We start from the raw sequence: 21058 nt of genomic DNA on the forward strand, positions 1-21058 counted from the left end.
TATTTCACTGAAAGAATAAATGTCTTGTTTTTCAGATGATGATAGTTTCCGGATTCGACCATATTAATGACCAAAGGCTCGTAATTCTGTGTGTTATTATGTTATAATTAAGTCCATGATTTGATACCGCAGTCTGACTGAGCGATGGTAGGCCCCAGCAGGCTCGTAAGCATTCATTCAAACAGCAATTTTGTGCGTTTTACCAGCAGCTCTTTGCAATTCTTCAAGCACTGCGCTGTTTATGACTTCAAGCCTATCAACTCCCGAGATTAGGCTGGTGTAACCGATGTGAAATGGCTAGCTAGTTAGTGGAGTGTGCGCTAATAGCGTTTCAAACGTCACTCGCTCTGAGACTTGGAGTAGTTGTTCCCCTTGCTCTGCATGGGTAATGCTGCTTCAAGGGTGGCTGTTGTCGATGTGTTCCTGGTTCGAGCCCAGGTAGGAGCGAGGAGAGGGACGGAAGCTATACTGTTACACTGGCAATACTAATGTGCCTATAAGAACATCCAATAGTCAAAGGTATATGAAATACAAATCGTATAGAGAGAAATAGTCCTATAATTCCTATAATAACTACAACCTAATACTTCTTACCTTGGAATATTGAAGAATCATGTTGAAAGGAACCACCAGCTTTCATGTTCTGAGCAAGGAACTTAAACTTTAGCTTTTTTACATGGCACATATTGCACTTTTACTTTCTTCTCCAACACTTTGTTTTTGCATTATTTAAACCAAATTAAACATACTTAATTATTTATTTGAGGCTACATTGATTTTATTGATGTATTATATTAAGTTAAAATAAGTGTTCATTCAGTATTGTTGTAATTGTCATTATTACAAATAAATAAATAAAAATCGGCCAATTAATTGGTATCGGCTTTTTTAATCGGTATCGGCGTTGAAAAATCAGAATCGGTCAACCTCTACTCTGAAGTATCCATTCTAACCACGAAAGACTCCAGGGATGCAAAGAGAACTTCAGATGAACTTTTCAACAGAGATCACGACAACACTCAATGTCCTTGAGTGAGCCAGCCAGAGCCCGGACGTGAACCCGATCAAACATCTCTGGAGAGACATGAAAATAGCTGTGCAGCAACGCTCCCCATCCAACCTGACAGAGCTTGAGAGGATCTGCAGAGAAGAATGGGAGAAACTCCCCAAATACAGGTGTGTCAAAATTGTAGCATCATACCTATGAAGACTCAAGGCTGTAATCGCTGCCAAAGGTGCTGCAACAAAGTACTGAGTAAAGGATCTGAATACTTATGTAAATGTCTTATCAGTATTTATTTATACATTTGCAATCCATAGACAAACATTGACAGTAGAATGGCTTTACTGAAGAGCTGTGACTTTCAACGTGGCACAGTCATAGGATGCCACCTTTCCAACAAGTCAGTTCAAGCAGCTGCACACAAGCCTAGGATCACCATGAGCAATACCAAGCATCGGCTGGAGTGGTGTAAAGCTTGCCACCATTGGACTCTGGAGCAGTGGAAACGCATTCTCTGTAGTGATGAATCACGCTTCACCATCTGGCAGTCCAACGGTCGAGTATGGGTTTGGAGGATGCCAGGAGAACACTGCCTGCCCCAATGCATAGTGCCAACTCTAAAGTTTGGTGTACGAGGAATAATGGTCTGGGGCAGTTTTTCATGGTTCGGGCTAAGCGCCTTAGTTCCAGTGAAGGGAAATTATAAGGCTACAGCATACAAGGACATTCTAGATGATTCTGTGTTTCCAACTTTGGGGAAGGCCCTTTCCTGTTTCAGCATGACATTGCCCCGGGGCACAAGAGGCCCATACAGAAATGGTAGTTTGAGATCGGTGTGGAAGAACTTGACTGGCCTGCACAGTGCCCTGACCTCAACCCCATCAAACACTTTTGTGAATAATTGTAACGCCGACTGCGAGCCAGGGCTCATCGCCCAACATCAGTGCCTGACCTCACTGATTATCTTGTGGCTGAATGGAAGCAAGTCCCCACAGCAATGGTGCGTCATCTAATGGAAAGCCTTCTCAGAAGAGTGGAGGCTGTCATAGAGGGAATATGAGATGTTCGATGAGCACGTGTCCACATACTTTTGATCATGTGTAGTGATGATTCATGACTTATGTTGTTTATATAGTGCTCTATTTAGGAATGACCTTATCAAAAATGCAGATGACATTGTACTGCGTATATGCAAGTCAGATCAGTCAGTGTAAATTGAATCGTCCCAAGCTGACTCTCTCCCTCCCAGCCATTGTAGGCAGCTACCTCACACCCTGTGTTGGTCAGGTGAGATGGGAGGTCAGTGAGTGTGTGGGCCTTACCTAGCACGTGTGATACATAATTCTGCTCTGAGACAGGGTTGAGAGACGAGGTAGACAGAGAGGGGTGTGGGGGTGCCAGACACGAGGACAAGACAGAGCCAGGGCCAGCCAGCGCTGTGATAGGAGTGGAGAGTGAACCGCTCTGATTGACGAGGGCCGCCTGACGGCAAAATACAGTATGACACAAATCAAGGGTGGCCTTGTATGGCCCAAATCACAGCTCCCCCCGGCCTCAGTGTGGAGACTGGAGAGTGATTGCATATACAATGGTGGCCTCGTATGGCCCAAATCACAGCTCCCCCAGTCTCAGTGTGGAGACTGGAGAGTGATTGCATATACAATGGTGGCCACTGGCCAAGTGTTGATATGTCATGCAGGCTGTTTACGTCAATTTAATTGATAACAAAGGAAAATAATGTTTTAAATGGATCTTTTTCTTCATGTTTGTATGATCTGATTCCGATTTCTGGCAGTAATTCACACTATAGTGCAGGAGTATAGTGAGTTGCAGCAGCATATCAAATCTAATGTTATTTGTCACATGCACTGAATACAACAGGTGCAGACTTGACCATGAAATCCTTACTTACGAGCCCTTTCCCAGAGTTGAAAAGCAAGAAAATTTGCACTCAAAAATAGAAGAAATAGTAATATAATAAGATTTTTTAAATTTTATTTAACTAGGCAAGTCAGTTAAGAACAAATTCTTATTTACAATGACGGCCTAGGAACAGTGGGTTAACTGCCTGTTCGGGGGCAGAACGACAGATTTGTACCTTGTCAGCTCGGGGGTTTGAACTTGCAACCTTCCAGTTTCTAGTCCAACCCTCTAACCACTAGGCTACCCTGCCGCCGGCTATATACTGAACAAAAATATAAAGACAACATGTAAAGCTGACAAAATATCCCAGAAATGTTCCATATGCACAAAAAGGGTATTTCTCTCAAATTTTGTGCACAAATTTGTTTACATCTCTGTTAATGAGCATTTCTCCTTCGCCAATATAATCCATCCACCTGACAGTGGCATATCAAGAAGCTGATTTAAATAGCATGATCATTACACAGGTGTGCCTTTTGCATTTATTTAACCTTTATTTAACTAAGTCAAGTCAGTTAAGAACAAATTCTTATTTACAATGACGGCCTACCGGGGAACAGTGGGTTTACTACCTTGTTCAGGGGCAGAATGACAGATTTTTAACTAAGCAGCTCAGGGATTTGATCCATTAACCTATCAGTTACTGTCCCTATCAGTTAATGCTCTAACCACAAGGCTACCTGCCACGCCACCTTGTGCTGGGGACAACAAAAGGCCACTCTAAAATGTGCTGTTTTGTCACACAACACAATGCCACAGAGGTCTCACATTTTGAGGGATTATGCAATCTGCATGCTGACTGCAGGAATGTCCACCAGAGCTGTTGCCAGATAATTTAATGTTCATTTCTCTACCATAAGCCAGGAGACGTTTTAGCAAATTTGGCAGTATGTCCAACCGGCCTCACAACCACAGACCATGTGTAACCACGCCAGCCCAGGACCTCTACATCTGGCTTCTTCACCTACGGAATCGTCTGAGACCAGCCACCTGGACAGCTGATGAAACAGAAATACTCTTTGGTCTGTGATAAAGCCCTTATGTGGGTCAAACTGATTGGCTGGGCCTGGCTCTCCAGTGGGTGATCCTGGATCCCAAGTGGGTGGGCCTATAACCTCCTAATGATTTATTTTCAATTAACTGATTTCCTTATATGAACTGTAACTCTAAAATATTGGAAATTGTTGCATTTATATTTTTGTTCAGTACAAGGAGTACCGGTACAGAGTCAATGTGCACGGGTACGAGAGTGTTGATGTGATTGAAGTAATGTACATGAAGGTAGGGTTAAAAGTGTGTGTGTGTGTGTGTGTGTGTGTGTGTGTGTGTGTGTTGGAGTGTCAGTGTAGTATGTGTGGGTAGATTCCAGTCAGTGCGCATAGAGCCAGTGCAAGTGCCAAACATTTTTTTTTAACGGGTCAATACAAATAGTCCGGGTAGCCATTTGATGAACTGTTCAGCAGTCTTATGGCTTGGGGGTAGAAGCTGTTCAGGAGCCTTTTGATCAGACTTGGTGCTCTTATACCGCTTGCCTGCGTTAGCAGCGAGAACAGTCTATGACTTTGGTGGCTGGAGTCTTTGACAATTTTTAGGGCCTTCCTTTGACACCGCCTGGTATAGAAGTCCTGGATGGCAGGGAGCTCGGCCTCAGTGATGTACTTGGCTGTACACACTACACTGTGTAGCGCTTTGTTGTCAGATGCCAAGCAGTTTCCATACCAAGCGGTGATGCAGCCAGTCAAAATTCTTCCAATGGTGAAGTTGTAGAACTTTTTGAGGATTTGAGGGCCCATGCTAAATCTTTTCAGCTTCCTGATTGGCGAAGAGTCATTGTCGTACCCTCTTCACGTCTATGTTGGTGTGTTTGGACCATGATAGGTCCATAATCATGTGGACACAGGAAATTGAAGCTCTCAACCCGCTCCACTACAACCCTGTCGATGGGAATAGGGATGTTGTCGGCCCTCCGTTTCCTGTAGTCCACGATCAGCTCTTTTGTCTTACTGACGTTGAAGGAGAGGTTGTGGTCCCGGCACCACACTGCCAGGTCACTGACATCCTCCCTATATGCCGTCTCGTCGACGGTAATCAGGCCTACAGTAACAGCGCTGTGTCGTCGGCAAACTTAATGATGGTGTTGAAGTCGTGCACAGCCACGCAATCGTGGGTGAACAAACAGGGAGTACAGGAGGGGATTAAGCACGCACCCATGAGTGGCCCCCGTGTTGAGGATCAGCATGGAGGATGTGTTGTTGCGTAACCTCACCACCTGGGGCCAGCCCATCAGGAAGTACAGGATCCAGTTGCAGAGGGAGGTGTTTACTTTGTGTCCTTAGCTTATTGATGAGCTTCGAGGGCACTATGGTGTTGAACGGTGAGCTGTAGTCAATGAACAGTATCCTGAAGTAGGTGTTCCTTTCGTCCAGGTGGAAAAGGGCAGTGTGGAGTGCAATAGAGATTGCGTCATCTGTTGGGGTGGTATGGGAATTGGAGTGGGTCCTGGGTGTCTGGGATGATGGTGTTGATGTCAGCCATGACCAGACTGGGTCAGGGAAAGGTTACTTCAGCATCCGCTGTACTATTTTGAATGCTGTAGTTGAATTGGCCATTATATGTCCAAAACCAATATTTTCTGCTATAATTATTGTCCTCAAGGCTTAAACATATCATGAAAGGGGAAAGAGTGCATAGGAAAAGGTATTGTAGGCAGTAGTGCCATAACGTGCATGGATTGATAATTTCCTCACTGGCAGCTATTACAATGGGAACATAGACAACTTGAAAACATGTCTGAAGTGTTTTTTAAGACCTCGGGGCCTGTCACATTGCCTTTTACACTGATGTTCAGACACACAGCGACACAGGGCTGAATGCTGCTGCACCGCTCGGCTCTGGAGTGCTACCACGGCTGCACAGTTAGCAACAACATCAGCCATTCTGCCTGCCTGTTACGCTGGGAATAGAATAATATCAATTTCACCGTTTACGCTGCCAGCGAGTCTTGTAAATGCAATCACAACATTTTCAGAACGAGGGCATTTGATTATATTTATTTTCAGATTGCGGGCTCTGTCAGTAAGCTGTATACTTTAGCATAATGACACGATACAGTCTGAACATTCAACAGTGATGTGGTTAGGGTCGCTGCAGTATTACTGTAGTACAAATGGAACTTGCTTACAGCTTTAATGACTCGCATCCTTTTAACATTGTCATTTATTTCTAGAGCGATTCCCATTTGTTATGTGTATAGACCTAGTGTAAAACAGGCGTGAATAATCGTCCTGTTAATCATTCATAAACTGCTCAGTAATTCTCTAACAGAGATGTTCATTAACCAAATGCCGAGGGATGTTTATATGCTGATATTGATTATGTTGTATAACATTCATACAATTATAATACACAGTCCGAAATAACCAAAAATAGTTTTCCAACAAGAAAATATTGATATTGCTATACTAGATATAGTGGATATTGTCACGCCCTGGTCTTAGTATTTTGTGTTTTCTTTATTATTTTGGTCAGGTCAGGGTGTGAAATGGGTTTATTGTGGTGTATTTTGTCTTGGGGTTTTGTTAGGTATTGAGTTTGTGGCTTAGTGGGGGTATCTAGCATAGTCTATGGCTGTCTGGAGTGGTTCTCAATCAGAGGCAGGTGTTTATCGTTGTCTCTGATTGGGAACCATATTTAGGCAGCCATATTCTTTGAGTGTTTCGTGGGTGATTGTTCCTGTCTCTGTGTTAGTTTGCACCAGTTTAGGCTGTTATAGGTTTTCACGTTTTTGTTGTTTTTGTATTGTTTTTTTTTTCATCGTCATTAAAGATGTATCTAAATAACCACGCCGCATTTTGGTTCGACTCTCCTATATTATATCCTATATATATATATATCCTATATTGATGACTAGAATGTGGTGATTCTGGTGAAAATACATTATCAGCTGTTATTAGTACCTGTACTGACTCCAAATCGGTCTATGAATAAAACCAAATGATCTATTTACTCAGGAAAATGCATGCTACAGTAGGGCAAAAAAAGTATTTAGTCAGCCACCAATTGTGCAAGTTCTCCCACTTAAAAAGATGAGAGAGGCCTGTAATTTTCATCATAGGTACACTTCAATTATGACCAACAAAATGAGGGGAAAAAATCCAGAAAATCACATTGTAGGATTTTTTATGAATTTATTTGCAAATTACACGGATCAGTCTCTTGTCTCATGAGCAAATCCAGCCCAAAGCAATACACAGCTAGATGCTTGATGATGCTCCTTAGCATACATTTCGACATTTAGCTAGATCATTATTTCCTTTTAAACCTGAACTCTCCAATCAATTACTTCAGCCTCATTTGTGCTATATAAACAGTGTAAATAGCCCAAAGGATGTTCGGCAGACTTAAAGGAATCCCGGATGGATACTTTCTGTTTGATCACATTGGCAGTAGACTTCCCAATGAACAGCCAAAAACAGAGAGCCTACATAGGAGAACAAATGTCAGTCATCCATTTTAACTCCTCAGGGTAGGTAGTCCTTTTCTTCAGCATTTGTGTCATCCTGTTCTCCTGTTCTGCATGGTGTGTCACCATGACCTCATTGAGAAGCAATAGACTAGAAATCTTACCTCACCAGTTTACCATGATAAAGTTGAAGGTGAAATAAAGGTGAAAAAAATGATTTCCCTGATATTTTAAGGTACCTATTTTGCTGCTGGAATATTGGGTAATTGAGAATATATGGTGGAGCCTGAATCTTCAACAAGTAGGACATGAACTGTAATGTTCCACAATTAAGTACAATGTGCATGACCTTCCCTATCTACCTGTCCAGTGTCTGGGGAGTTGAATCTCCCGTTTCCATAAAGGTCATAACTACACACTAGATTCAAACAGAAGTGAAGAATCTCCCCGTGTTAACAGGTGGTTGGTGGGCTCCTGTTGAGGGTAGTGGTGGTTTTCCTCTCTCTCCTCCTCTCACTCTGAAAATGTTGTCTTGACAGGATGATGAAGTGGTGCTCCAGTGTGTCGCCTGCATCCACAAGGAGAATCGCAAGTTCTGCCTGACAGCAGAGGGACTCGGCAATCGACTGTGCTACCTTGAACCCACGTCAGAGGCAAAGGTAGGCACAGAGAGACTACATACTGTGAAGAGGAATAGGCCTGTGACATTATTCGTTGTTTGTTTCTCTCAAACTGAAAGCTTATGCAAATAAAATTAGACTAGGATAGGATAAAGTAATCCTTCTCACCCCCCCCTTAAAAGATTTAGATGCACTATTGTAAAGTGGCTGTTCCACTGGATGTCATAAGGTGAATGCACCAATTTGTAAGTCGCTCTGGATAAGAGCGTCTGCTAAATGACTTAAATGTAAATGTAAATGTAGACAGAATTTCAGAGTGGCTCTAGCTCCAAGATATAATTTCCTACTGGAAACTAACATTTTGAATGTGGTATCATCACCAGAGTGGCTGATTCTCATACAGTTGAGTGTAGATAATACGCTTCTGAAACAGGGTGTATTTGAGGGGTCTTCTCAGGTGTTCTCCACAGTGTCCATTGAGTGGGATGAGAGAATCCCAGGGCTCAGCAAAGCTGCATGGGAAGCACAAACCTGTAATTTAAATGTGTTTTTTATTTGGATTTCAAGTAATAGACATACACAAAATAGTCCAAATTGGTGAAATGAAATTAAGAAAATGACTTGTTTCATATTTCACTTATAATCACAACTCCAGTGGGTCAGAAGTTTACATACAGTAAGGTGACTGTGCCTTTAAACGGCTTGGAAAATTCCATCATGGCTTTAGAAACTTCTGATAGGCTAATTGACATCATTTGGGACAATTATAGGTGTGCCTTTGGATGTATTTCAAGGCCTACCTTCAAACTCAGTGCCTCTGACTGACATCATGGGAAAATCAAAAGAAATCAGCCAAGACCTCAGAAATAAATATTGTAGACCTCCACAAGTCTGGTTCATCTTTGGGAGCAATTTACAAATGCCTGAATGTACCACGTTCATCTGTACAAACAATAGTACGCAAGTATAAACACCATGGGACCACGCAGCCATCATACCGCTCAGGAAGGAGACCCGTTCTGTCTCCTAGAGATGACCGTACTTTGGTGCGAAAAGTGTAAATCAATCCCAGAACAACAGCAAAGGACATTGTGAAGATGCTGGAGGAAACAGGCACAAACCTATCTATATCCACAGAAAAAACGAGTCCTATAATGACATAACATGAAAGGTCGCTCAGCAAGGAGAAGCCACTGCTCCAAAACCATCATATAAAAGCCAGACTACGGTTTGCAACTGCACATGGGGACAAAGATCGTACTTTTGGAGAAATGTCCTCTGGTCTGATGAAACAAAAATAGAACTGTTTGGTCATAATGACCATCATTATGTTTGGAGGATAAAAGGGGAGGCTTGCAAGCCGAAGAACACCATCCCAACCGTGAAGCACGGGGGTGGCAGCATCATGTTGTGGGGGTGCTTGCTGCAGGAGGGACTGGTGCACTTCACAAAATAGATGGCATCCTGAGGAAGGAAAATTGTGTGGCTATATTGAAGCAACATCTCAAGACATCAGTCAGGAAGTTAAAGCTTGGTCGCAAATGGGTCTTCCAAATGGACAATGACCCCAAGCATACTTCCAAAGTTGTGGCAAAATGGCTTAAGGACAACAAAGTCAAGGTATTGGAGTGGCCATCACAAAGCCCTGACCTCAAACCTATGGAAAATGTGCGGGCAGAACTGAAAAAGCGTGTGCGAGCAAGGAGGCCTACAAACCTGACTCAGTTACACCAGCTCTGTCAGGAGGAATGGGCCAAAATTCACCCAACTTATTGTGGGAAGCTTGTGGAAGGCTACCCGAAACGTTTGACCCAAGTTAAACAATTTAAAGGCAATGCTACCAAATACTATTTGAAAGTATGTAAACGTCTGACCCACTGGGAATGTGATGAAAGAAATAAAAGCTGAAATAAATCATTCTCTACTATTATTCAGACATTTCACATTCTTAAAATAAAGTGGTGATCCGAACTGACCTAAGACAGGGAATTTTTACTAGGATTAAATGTCAGGAATTGTGAAAAACTGAGTTTAAATGTATTTGGCTAAGGTGTACGTAAATGTCCGACTTCAACTGTACTTGGAAAAAGAACACTGCTGTATAGGTCTATGAAAGCATTGCAGCATGGCACATCAAAGAGGCTACTTTGCAGCGCTGCAGATATCCAAGTGACAATATTACACAGTGAAGCCAGTGGTTGTCTCCCTCATCAGCACTTCCCCAGTCCCATCCCTCTTTTACTGTAACATGGCATGATTGTTTTCCCATAGGAGAGCCTGTTGACAGTACAGGCTAATTGGATATTTCCTCATTGATTGTTATTTTAATCATAAACATTTAACATGGTCTCTGATTCATTTCAGTGAGGCCGGAAAGTCAGACACAGAACGTAAGAGAGAGAGAGAGAGCGTTTTGGGGTGATGGTGATTTATGTATGCGCTGCACAGCTACAGTATTCCCCCTCTTTACCCTTACCCCACAGCACTCACCTAGGGATTGAAGGAGAGGCAGTTGGGAAGGTCCGGATGCTTCCATCCAAGAATGGATGGTAATTACACTAGACAGGTGTGATGGATGATCTCACTGTCTGCCACTTTGTCTTCATTGCCTGGTGTTACAGTTTGTATGAAACACCATCATCCCCCAGGGATAAGAGACGAGGAAGGAGGGAAAATGATGCAACTACCACTACAACCACAACCCAAGATCAGAATGATCAGATTGACTTGGATGCCCCCCTCCCTAGTGATGAAACAAATCGGCTTGTGTGGCGTAGGGACACAGACACAAGGCACCAATAATGTTGATTTAAGTGGTGCATGTTTAAAGGGACAATCAGCAGTTGCTACATTATTTTAGATGAATTAGTTAATGATATGGACCCATTTGATTCTTGAAGAATATAACTTATAAATGCCTCATGAGCTTAGTTCAACTGTCAGCTTGTTTTACTCCAATGTGTGTAAACAAAGTAAATGTAAACAAACACTGTATAGCCTAAAACGTGGTTATAATTCCATATAACACCTTAACATATGTGGTTGTCCCACCTAGCTATCACAGGCATTGTAAGTCAATGTGCAAGTGTTGGGTCCTGACTTGTTTTTTTGTGGGAGATGAGGTGTGAATGGAAGAGGTAGGGTTTCAGGTGCTTTCGGAAGATGGGCCAGGACATCAGGGGGAAGCTGGTTCCACCATTGGGGTGCCAGGACTTCAGGGGGAAGCTGGTTCCACCATTGGGGTGCCAGGACTTCAGGGGGAAGCTGGTTCCACCATTGGGGTGCCAGGACTTCAGGGGGAAGCTGGTTCCACCACTGGAGTGCCAGGACAGAGAACATCTTGGACTGGGTTGGGAGGGTCCAGGGACCAGAGGTGGCAGAACGGAGTGCTCACGTTGAGGGTTTGAGCATAGCCTGAAGGTAGGGAGGGGCAATTTCTCTTGCAGTTTCATAGGCAAGCACCGTGGTCTTGTAGTGGATGCGAGCCTCGACTGGATGCCAGTGGAGTGTGCGGAGGAGCGGGGTGACATGGGAGCACTTGGGAAGGTTGGAAACCAGGAGACTGCCGCATTCTGGATAAGTTGCATGGATGGCACAAGCGGGGAGCCCAGCCAACAGCAAGTTGCAGTAGTCCAGGCGGGAGAGGACAAGTGCCTGGATTAGGGCCTGCATGTGAGGTAGGGTCGTACTCTACGGATGTTGTAGAGCATGAACCTGGAGGAGCGAGTCACTGCTTTGATGTTAGTCTAGAACAACAGGGTATTCTCCAGGGTCACACTAAGATTCTTTGCACTCTGGGAGGGAGACACTGGAGTTGTCAACCGTGATGAGATCTTTATGCGGGCAGGCCTTCCCCGGGAGGAAGAGCAGCTCCGTCTTGTTGAGGTTTGAGGTGGTGGGCCGATATCCCAGCTGAGATATCTGCGAGGCATGCAGAGTAGTTGAGTAGTTGAGTTTTATTCGTATAGCAATGATAGGAGACCATGTGAGGATATGACAGAGCTGAGTAACTTGGTGTATAGAGAGAAACGATCCCTGGGGGACACCATGCTGCAGACACAGTGGATAGATCTGGAAGAACGAGAACAGAGGAGAGAAAGTCAGCTTTGGTGGAGAGCCTTCATGACACAGTAGCGGCCAGTCTCGGTTGAGTGACCCAACTTGAAGCCTGACTGGTTAGGGTCAAGAAGATCGTTCTGAGAGAAATAGCAGGCAAGTTGGTCAGAGACCGCACTCTCAAGTGTAAAAAAATGTCAGATGAGTCAAGTGTTGGTTTCTTGAGGAGGTTTCTCAGGCCATTTTGAAGTCAGAGGGGACACAGCCTGTGGTCAGGGATGAGTTGATGAGGGAAGTGAGGAATGTGAAAGGTCTCCAGAGATGGTCTAGAGGAGGGGATGGGTTCGAGTGGGCAGGTTTTCTGGCGGCCAGACGTCACTAGTCGCAGGATTTCATCTGGAGAGAAAGGGGAGAAAGAGCTCAAGGCGTTGGGTAGTTCTGTGTGAGTGTATGTCGTCAACCTTCTTTTCAACGTGGTTGACAAAGTCGTCAGCAGAGAGGGAGGAGCGAGGGGGTGGAGGATTAAGGAAGAAGAAGGATGAAAAGAGTTTCCTAGGGTTAGAGGTAGAAGTTCGAAATGTAGAGTAATAGGAAGTGGCTTTTACAGCAGATACAGAAGAGAAGGTAGAGAAGGAGTGAAAGGATGATGGGTCTTGCGGAAATGTATTTTTCCTCCATTTTCGCTTAGATGCCTGCAGCCCTGTTCTGTAAGCTCGCAATGAGTCACTCATTGAAAGGGGACAGTGCGAGTCATAGGATGCGGAAAAGGGAGGAGAGTAGGGCCGCAGAATCAGTAGACAGGAGGGAGAAGCATTTAACAGAAGAGAGAGATGATACGAAAGAAGAGTAGAGAGTAGTGGGAGAGAGAGCGAAGATTGTACCGTCACATGACTATCTGGGTAGGGGCTGAGTGACTAGGGTTGGAGGAAAAGGAGACCGAAAAGGAAACAAAGTAGTGATCAGAGACTTGGAGGATTGTCGTGAGATTAGTAGGCAAACAGCCTCTAATAAAGATGAGGTCAAAAGAGGCAAGGAGTGGAAAGAGGGAGTTGGAAAGACATGAATCGAGGGCAGACGTCGGGAGGTTGAAGTTGCCAAGTACGAAGAGCGGTGAACTATCGTCGTGAAATTAGCAAGGTGTCAAGGCACCTGCTGGGCGATAGATGAAAACAATGTTAAGCTTGAGTGGACCAGTGACAGCATGAGAGAGGGAGAAAATCTCCAGTTAAGAGAAGTTAGTAGCCTTGTGCCACCACCGCAACTACCAGATGCTCTTGGACTATGAGAGAAAAAGTAGTCAGATGAAGAGAGATCAGCTGGAGTAGCAGTGTTCTCTGGGGTGATCCATGTCTTCATCAGGGCCAAAAAGTCAAGGGACTGAAGGGCAACATAGGCTGAGATGAACTCTGCATTCTTGACCGCAGATCGTCAGTTCCAAACACTGCCAGAGACCCAGAATTCCACATGGGTTGTGCACATAGGGTACACTAAATTAGAAGGGTTGCAGCCAAGGGGTGGGGAGTGTCTGTGAAGCCTACAGGGAGAAACACCAACAGGTATAGAAAACACACATAGTTGCCAAAGCTACTAAAGAACAGAAATTAGATCTTCAGAAAATAACTAGGTAAGATACTGAAGTGAGAGCATGGTATGGAGCCACTGACACAACCGCCGTTTACAGCTGCCAGGGGAGACTGAAGTACTAACACTAATACTGATTGCTTAGCAGAGGTGAAACCACTCCCCCTCCGATACAGCCACTGTTAACCAAAACAAGTCACAAATTGCCATGCCCCCTAATCCTAGTTGATGTGTCAACAACTATCTGCAAGTTATGAGCAAGCTGGCCCCATCCCTCTGCTTTTTACCAAAACAGTAGCGGGGAGTTAACTTTGTTATTGTTTCAACTGCTAATTGACACTTTAAACTGTGACATCAATCAGCCAATGAATGAGCAGTTGATTGTGATTTATGGCTAGCTGCTCTTCCCTGTTAGCTATCCCATGGTAGGACCACCAGAGAGCTGAAGCCCCCCATCTCTAAATCAACAATACACGTCTGTACTGTAAAGTCAATGTTTAATAAATGAGATGGTCAATCAATATTTAGATGAGATGAGGATTCAGCCAACTACTCTAATGCACAGGATGTGCTCTGCCATTATGCCCGGGGTGGGCAAACTATGGCCTATTCAATCCGGCCCAAGGGAGGTGTGAGTAATAAAAAACTCCAGGCCAGTCCTGAAGGTCTGTATTTTCAAATAACTGCCCAATTTCTGGCCCTCAAATTGACTTTCACAACAAGTCAGTCCCAAAAAAATCTGTGTGGCCCTCTGTTGAATTTCGAAATCCCGATGTGGCCCTCGAGCCAAAACGTTTTCCCACCCATGCATTATAGTGAACACGAAGGAGGTATATTGATAGGTCATCTCTTTGGGGCAATCAAAGTGAAAGAGGTGTGTAACCCTTTAGACCTCCTCCCCAGAGAAGATGGGAAGCCCAGTCTAGTTGCTCCCCTCCCACAGCATGGGACATAAACAAGAGAGCAGTGTGTAGACAAGCTGCTGTAAAGCTGTCTTCATGATATGCCCTCTCTGATTGAGGACACACAGGCCTACGCCCCCAGAGCCTCAACATCCTTCTCATTACCAGACCGCTCCACTCTGCTGTCAGAGGTCGCCTGTTATCCACCTGGGGAAACCAGGGTGTGGAGGTATGGTTGGAGCAGGTTCCTCCCTGCTACCCCGTATTGTGTTTCCCCAACAGCATGCCAAGAAAGAGTAGATCAGGAGAGGTATTTCTAGAAAACAGCTTGCTTAGAGGGCTCTGGGTTGGGTGCTGATCAAATGGAAGTTTTTATAGTGTTTGTGCTTCTGTCGTGGTAAATTGTGTGTGTGTGTTTTTTACTATAAAATTGTGGTTATCTCAAAATTGACTGCATGATAATAGGTCATTAAAGTGAAGTCGGGGGACATTACTTTAAGCCATTTTGACATACAGTATCTTTGACATTTCTGAAGCTGATGCTAGAGGCTGCCCTGAGAGAGACACTTGGCTTCCGGTACAGGACAATATTTGTCGGGGCAAATGGTCGCGCCGGGGGGGATGGAAAATAATGATAATAATTTGTACACTGCAAATTGACCACAACCAGACTCAAAAATAGATTTGTATTTGAAAATTACTATAATTTCATACCTTGATTACATTGAGACACAATCACATACCCCCCCCCCTCCCACCATGATGGTGATGATTTATTTATTCACTAAACACTTTGGGAGGCCAAAAATAATCCCCGCCTGTTGCCGACCCCTGCGTTACTACACGAGTCACTACAAATCATGACATTTCTGTTTTGCTGGCGTAAATCCACTGTCCTGCCGCCGTTGGTCAAGCTCTCCGGATCCATACTCCACCATGATTTAAATGTGCATAATTAAAATGCCTAGAGAACAGATAGCTGCATCGATACAGCTCTAGGTTTCACATGTTGACTTTGTTTTACCTGAGTGTAGCAAGCAGGGAGGCTCACAGCAGAGCAGCAATAAGTTGTCTGATGTTCCAATTTAAAGTTAGATTTACCTCTAACAAGGTGAACTAGTTTAGCCAAGTTTTACATCTTGCTACCTAAAAAGGAGGACAGTGTGTTTTTGGTGTGCTTCATTTATCTTGTAGCGGTACAGGTCACTAAGTATCTCTCTCTCTGCCTCATTCTGTCAGACTGCTGCCCTGTCCTGTATGGAGAAGGGATGGGTGCTGCAGTCCCTCTCTCTGCCTCATTCTGTCAGACTGCTGCCCTGTCCTGTATGGAGAAGGGATGGGTGCTGCAGTCCCTCTCTCTGCCTCATTCTGTCAGACTGCTGCCCTGTCCTGTATGGAGAAGGGATGGGTGCTGCAGTCCCTCTCTCTGCCTCATTCTGTCAGACTGCTGCCCTGTCCTGTATGGAGAAGGGATGGGTGCTGCAGTCCCTCTCTCTGCCTCATTCTGTCAGACTGCTGCCCTGTCCTGTATGGAGAAGGGATGGGTGCTGCAGTCCCTCTCTCTGTCCCACTGTGCTCTGTCTCACAGATTCATATACTCTCTGTGAGTGTGAGCTCTAGTTTGACCAAGATCCACATACACCGGTGCTATAGGTACTGGCTGTAATCAGGGTTGGGGTCACATCCAGTCAATTCAGAAAGTAAACCACATTCCAATTCCACATTTTCCTAATTGAAAAGCATTGAAGATAATTTGAATTTGAATGTCAGTGTACTTCCTCAATTGACTGGAATTGAAATGGAATTGACCCCAACCCTGGCAGTAATCATTTGGAATTTGGCCCTTGATCAGTGGATGATACATTTTTTTTTTTAAATCAGTAGCTAAAGCTCCCCTTGGTCAAATTAGTCATGAATAAACTTTACCTTTCATTTTAAATGAAAACTTTAGTTGAAAAGTTGCATCACGTAGAGCAACCTGGGTTGACCGGACTCCATAATGTTTTTACGAGCAGCATAGAGACATATGACTGTAAGCTTTTCCCCTGTCAAATAAGATTGATTTGAGGTTTTCACCGACATCTGTGTTATTGCATTCCTCTCACTCTGCAGTGCTAAAGGAATGTGGAACAGTCATCCCAAATTGGTTTTCAAGTGCAATCAATCTCTGGTGTTTGTGATTGATGGTTGTTATGATTATCAGTCATGGATGTTATAGACAAATATGCTGAGTGAACAACACACTCAGTCAGTCTGTGACTAAACAATCTGAGGACCGGTCTTCTCTAGTGACCAATATGAAGCCTTATTCTGGGTTTACATTTCATATTTTAGCCTTTTCAACACAGTTTGAAATACTCACTTGTAATTGCATATTGTCTACTGTAGGTATTCCCAAACAGGGGTATGTGCAATGCCGTCGGGGGTACGCCAAATAAAAATGTGGTTCACATTGAAAAAAATAAAATATCCTTTTTTCTCTTCACATTTTCAAACAGTCCATTTATATTTTCCAACAGGGTTATACATTTGGGTGAGTTTTTTTTCTCACCTGAGTAGCCTTGTTTCACTGCCAAAAGCATATATATGAGAACTACATTGATTTGGGGTTCACTTCTATTGGGAGTAGTGCTTTTCCTCAGCCACAGTGTGTTATATGTGCAAAAGTACTATCGCACAACTCGATGAAACCTTCACTCTTGCGCAAACATTTATAAACAAAGCATGCCAATTTGAAAAATAAGCCACAGGAGTTTTTTGAGTGAGAATTTGGACGACTTTCGAGTAGTAAGGGGTATGAAAGCAACAGATACCATTAATAAGAAGGGGCTAGAAGCGTCTTATATGGTGAGCTACCTAGTGGCTAGGACAGGCAAGCCCCATACTATATGCGTTGCAGCTGGATGAGTCAACAGACGAGGCCTGGCACAGCTCCTGGTATATGTCCGTTACGTTTATGAGGGGTCAATTAAGGAAGACATCCTCTTCTGGAAACCAGGACAACAGGGGAGGATCTTTTTTAAGTACTGGACAGCTTTGTGACATCAAATGGACTTTGGTGATCAAGATGTGTTGGTATCTGTACTTATGGTGCAAAAGCCATGACAGGGAGACATAATGGAGTGGTAATGCGCGTGCAAGCAGTTGCTCTTGACACCACTTGGGTGCACTGCAGCATCCACCGAGAGGCTAAGGGAATGCTGCTAAGGGAATGCTGCTAAGGGAATGCCAGACAGCTTGAAAGACATTTGGACACTACAGTGAAAATGGTTAACTTTGTTAAAGCAATGCCCCTGAACTCTCATGCATTTTCTGCACTATGCAATGATATGGGCAGCGACCATGTAACGCTTTTACAACTTACAGAAGTGCGCTGGTTATCAAAGGGCAAACTATTGACACATTTTTTTTTAAATTGAGAGACGAGCTAAAAGTTTTCTTTACTGACCATAATTTTCACTTGTCTGACTGTTTGCATGATGACGAGTTTCTCACACGACTGGCCTATCTGGGTGATGTTTTTTCTCACCTGAATGATCTGAATTTAGGATTACAGGGACTATAATCAACTATATTCAATGTGTGGGACAAAATTGAGGCTATGTTTAAGAAGTTGGAGCTCTTCTCTGTCTGCATTAACAAGGACGACACACAGGTCTTTCCATCATTGTATGATTGTTTTGTGTGCAAATGAACTCAAGCTTACTGACAATGTCAAATGTGATATAGCGAAGCACCTGAGTGTTTTGGGTGGGCAATTACACAGGTACTTCCCCCAACACAGATGACACGAACAACTGGATCCCTTTCATGCCCTGCCTCCCGTCCACTTACTGATATCTGAACAACAGAGCCTCATCGAAATTGCAACAAGCGGTTCTGTGAAAATGTAATTTAATCAGAAGCCGCTGCCAGATTTCTAGATTGGGCTGCGCTCAGAGTATCCTGCCTTGGCAAGTTAAGACTGTTAAGACACTGATGCCCTTTGCAATCACTTACCTATGTGAGAGTGGATTCTCGGCCTTCACTAGCATGAAAACGAAATACAGGCACAGACTGTGTGTGGAAAATTATTTAAGACTGAGACTCTCCAATACAACCCAACATTGCAGTTATGTGCATCCTTTCAAGCACAACCTTCTCATTAACCTGTGGTGAGTTATTCACAATTTCGATGAACAAATGGTTTTATATATAAGATGACTAAATAAAGAGCAAAATGATTGATTATTATTATATTATTATTTGTGCCCTGGTCCTATAAGAGCTCTTTGTCACTTCCCACGAGCCGGGTCGTGACAAAAACTCACACTCTTTCTTATGTTTAATAAATGTATTGTATAGTGTGTGCAGTGGTGGTTCTAGACCAATTCAACTGGGGGGGCCAAGCTGGGGCCAGTTGTACTCTTAGAGGGGCCAGTTACATTTGACATTATTGTTGTCATCGTTATCTTCACTGCATTGCAGGCATTAGCAGGCAAAATACCATGTTCATAATCATCATCGTTGCCACTGTCTCATAACAGATGTAAAAAAAGAAAGATAGCAAAAAAAGGGTAATGTAAAAATGATTTCATACTCCACATTTAGGGGGGCCACAAGGGGGTCCAAAATTGTTGTCACAGGGGCACTGGCCCCTCCTGGCCCCCACCCCAGAACCGCCACTGAGTGTGTCTGTGTGTGTCAGGCTTACAATGATGGCAAAAAACAACATTTGAGAGTACGCTGGCCCTGGTGCTAGAGGGGGTATGCAGCTGGAGGTTGAATGTTTGAAGCGGTACGGGACTATAAAAAGTTTGGGAAACCCTGCATACAACCTAACCCTGATTACCCTCCTCCTGTCTCTTCCAGTATGTCCCTCCAGACCTATGCATATGCAACTTTGTGCTGGAGCAGTCTCTCTCTGTGCGGGCCCTGCAGGAGATGCTGGCTAAGACTGGCCAGAACAGTGAAGGGGTGAGTACTGTCCCTCTACCACAGCATCTATACACACACTCCTACCCCAGGGCAGACAGCAGAGAGGAGTATTTTCACAAAGTGCTCTCTGCCCAAAGGGAAACTACTGAACATCCCCTGTTTCACATTTTCCATTTGATTCATTTTAGGATTTCAGGGTCATGTTATGAAATTGTTTATTACGGTGACTGGAGTTGCCTCAGTTTTATGTTCAAACACTTTTTTCTCTTTGAGAGAGATAAATGAGAGGAATTGGCCTATTACATTGGCCTGGAGACCTGGGCGCTGGGAGGTTGAGCCCTCCATGAATTCTAATGTGGATGACCATCGTCAAGAGGCAAAGTACCTCTTAGCTGCAGCTTTCCGGAAGTGTTTCTTCCCTGTGCTGGGAGGTTGACCAATTGATTAACAATGAGGCAGAAAAGAAAAGCTCTCAAAGCTACAGTATCATTTCCATTATAAAGCAGAATTGCGCTGTAACTACCTTTTTTATACACCAGGCACAGAGAAGCAAACATGTCCAGATGACAGAGTCACTGTCGCATACACACACCTGAGGTAATGGAGGCAATCTCATTGAATGGACCTACATATGGACATTATTGAGCAAGTTCATATGTGTATGTACTGTAGCTAATGTATTTGTAGTCACTACACTACCTATCTCATCTGGACAGGCAGTTATAGTAAGTACAACGGATGAAAGACCTATTTCCTTAGTCCACAGTCATGTGTTTGGGACATTGCGATTACAAGGCAGCCCTACAGAAACACAGCATTACACGCTGCTCTCGCCCTGCTCCTCTTGCAGGGAGCAACCTAAACGCTGCTTGTCCTAAAATGTCATGTTTAATGTTTCAGAGGAAGGAATGGGGGGCAGATATGAAAATATGCTAATTTCTCATCCTTTTTGGTATGATGTCGTACTTTTCCAAGTTGCAGTGTTTTACTGATCTTACTTCTGTATCTTTCTGACATGAGTATAAAGAATTTGTTTCAGTGTGCCTCCGGTCTTTCTGTAGTTCATTACCAGTTGCAGGATGTTGTATTTTAGTGCTAAGAGTATAATGTATCAGTAGAGTGAGCCAAGAAGTATAAGATCATATACTAGATCATTTATCATCTCATTCCTCTGTGATCAGTTGTTTTCTCATTTATTTTAATGGACAGATAATTAAAGCATTTCTGATACAGTGATCTTAATTGGTACAATAATTTCTGTTAAAACTGTGCTGTTCTTTGCGAACATTTTGCTTTTGTTTTTCATTAATCAGCTGTAACAGAGCTGTACTGTTACCATTGCTATGTTCATCCATTGTGTTCTGTTCATCTCTCCACCTGTTAGCCTCGAGGAAAGGACCGATGGGTATGTTCACCATTCATTCCATTCTCCTCTCCTGTCACCTCTCTAGCGCATGGCTGTTTAGTCTTGCTCGCAGCTTGCTCTCCCATTTTCATTGGAAATGTATCCTAGGGTTACAATAGTCCCTTCAGGAAAAACAAATAGATTCCCCACAGAAAGCTAGTGTCTTTTTATATGCAAACATTAATGCGT

At 43.7% G+C, this 21058-nt stretch overlaps 1 protein-coding gene across 1 annotated transcript in view; it reads left to right on the forward strand.

The window, feature by feature from the left end:
- Window positions 1–21058, forward strand: part of LOC115138476 (ryanodine receptor 3-like) — a 180874-nt gene that overhangs the window by 32693 nt on the left and 127123 nt on the right. Inside the window, exons 2-4 of the mRNA XM_065025690.1 lie at window positions 7928–8047; window positions 19399–19503; window positions 20849–20869. Of these exons, the coding sequence (XP_064881762.1) occupies window positions 7928–8047; window positions 19399–19503; window positions 20849–20869 (246 nt within the window). The remainder of the gene's footprint in view (window positions 1–7927; window positions 8048–19398; window positions 19504–20848; window positions 20870–21058) is intronic.

Source organism: Oncorhynchus nerka, linkage group LG12, assembly GCF_034236695.1.
Source record: "Oncorhynchus nerka isolate Pitt River linkage group LG12, Oner_Uvic_2.0, whole genome shotgun sequence".
Classification (NCBI taxonomy): Eukaryota; Metazoa; Chordata; class Actinopteri; order Salmoniformes; family Salmonidae; genus Oncorhynchus; species Oncorhynchus nerka.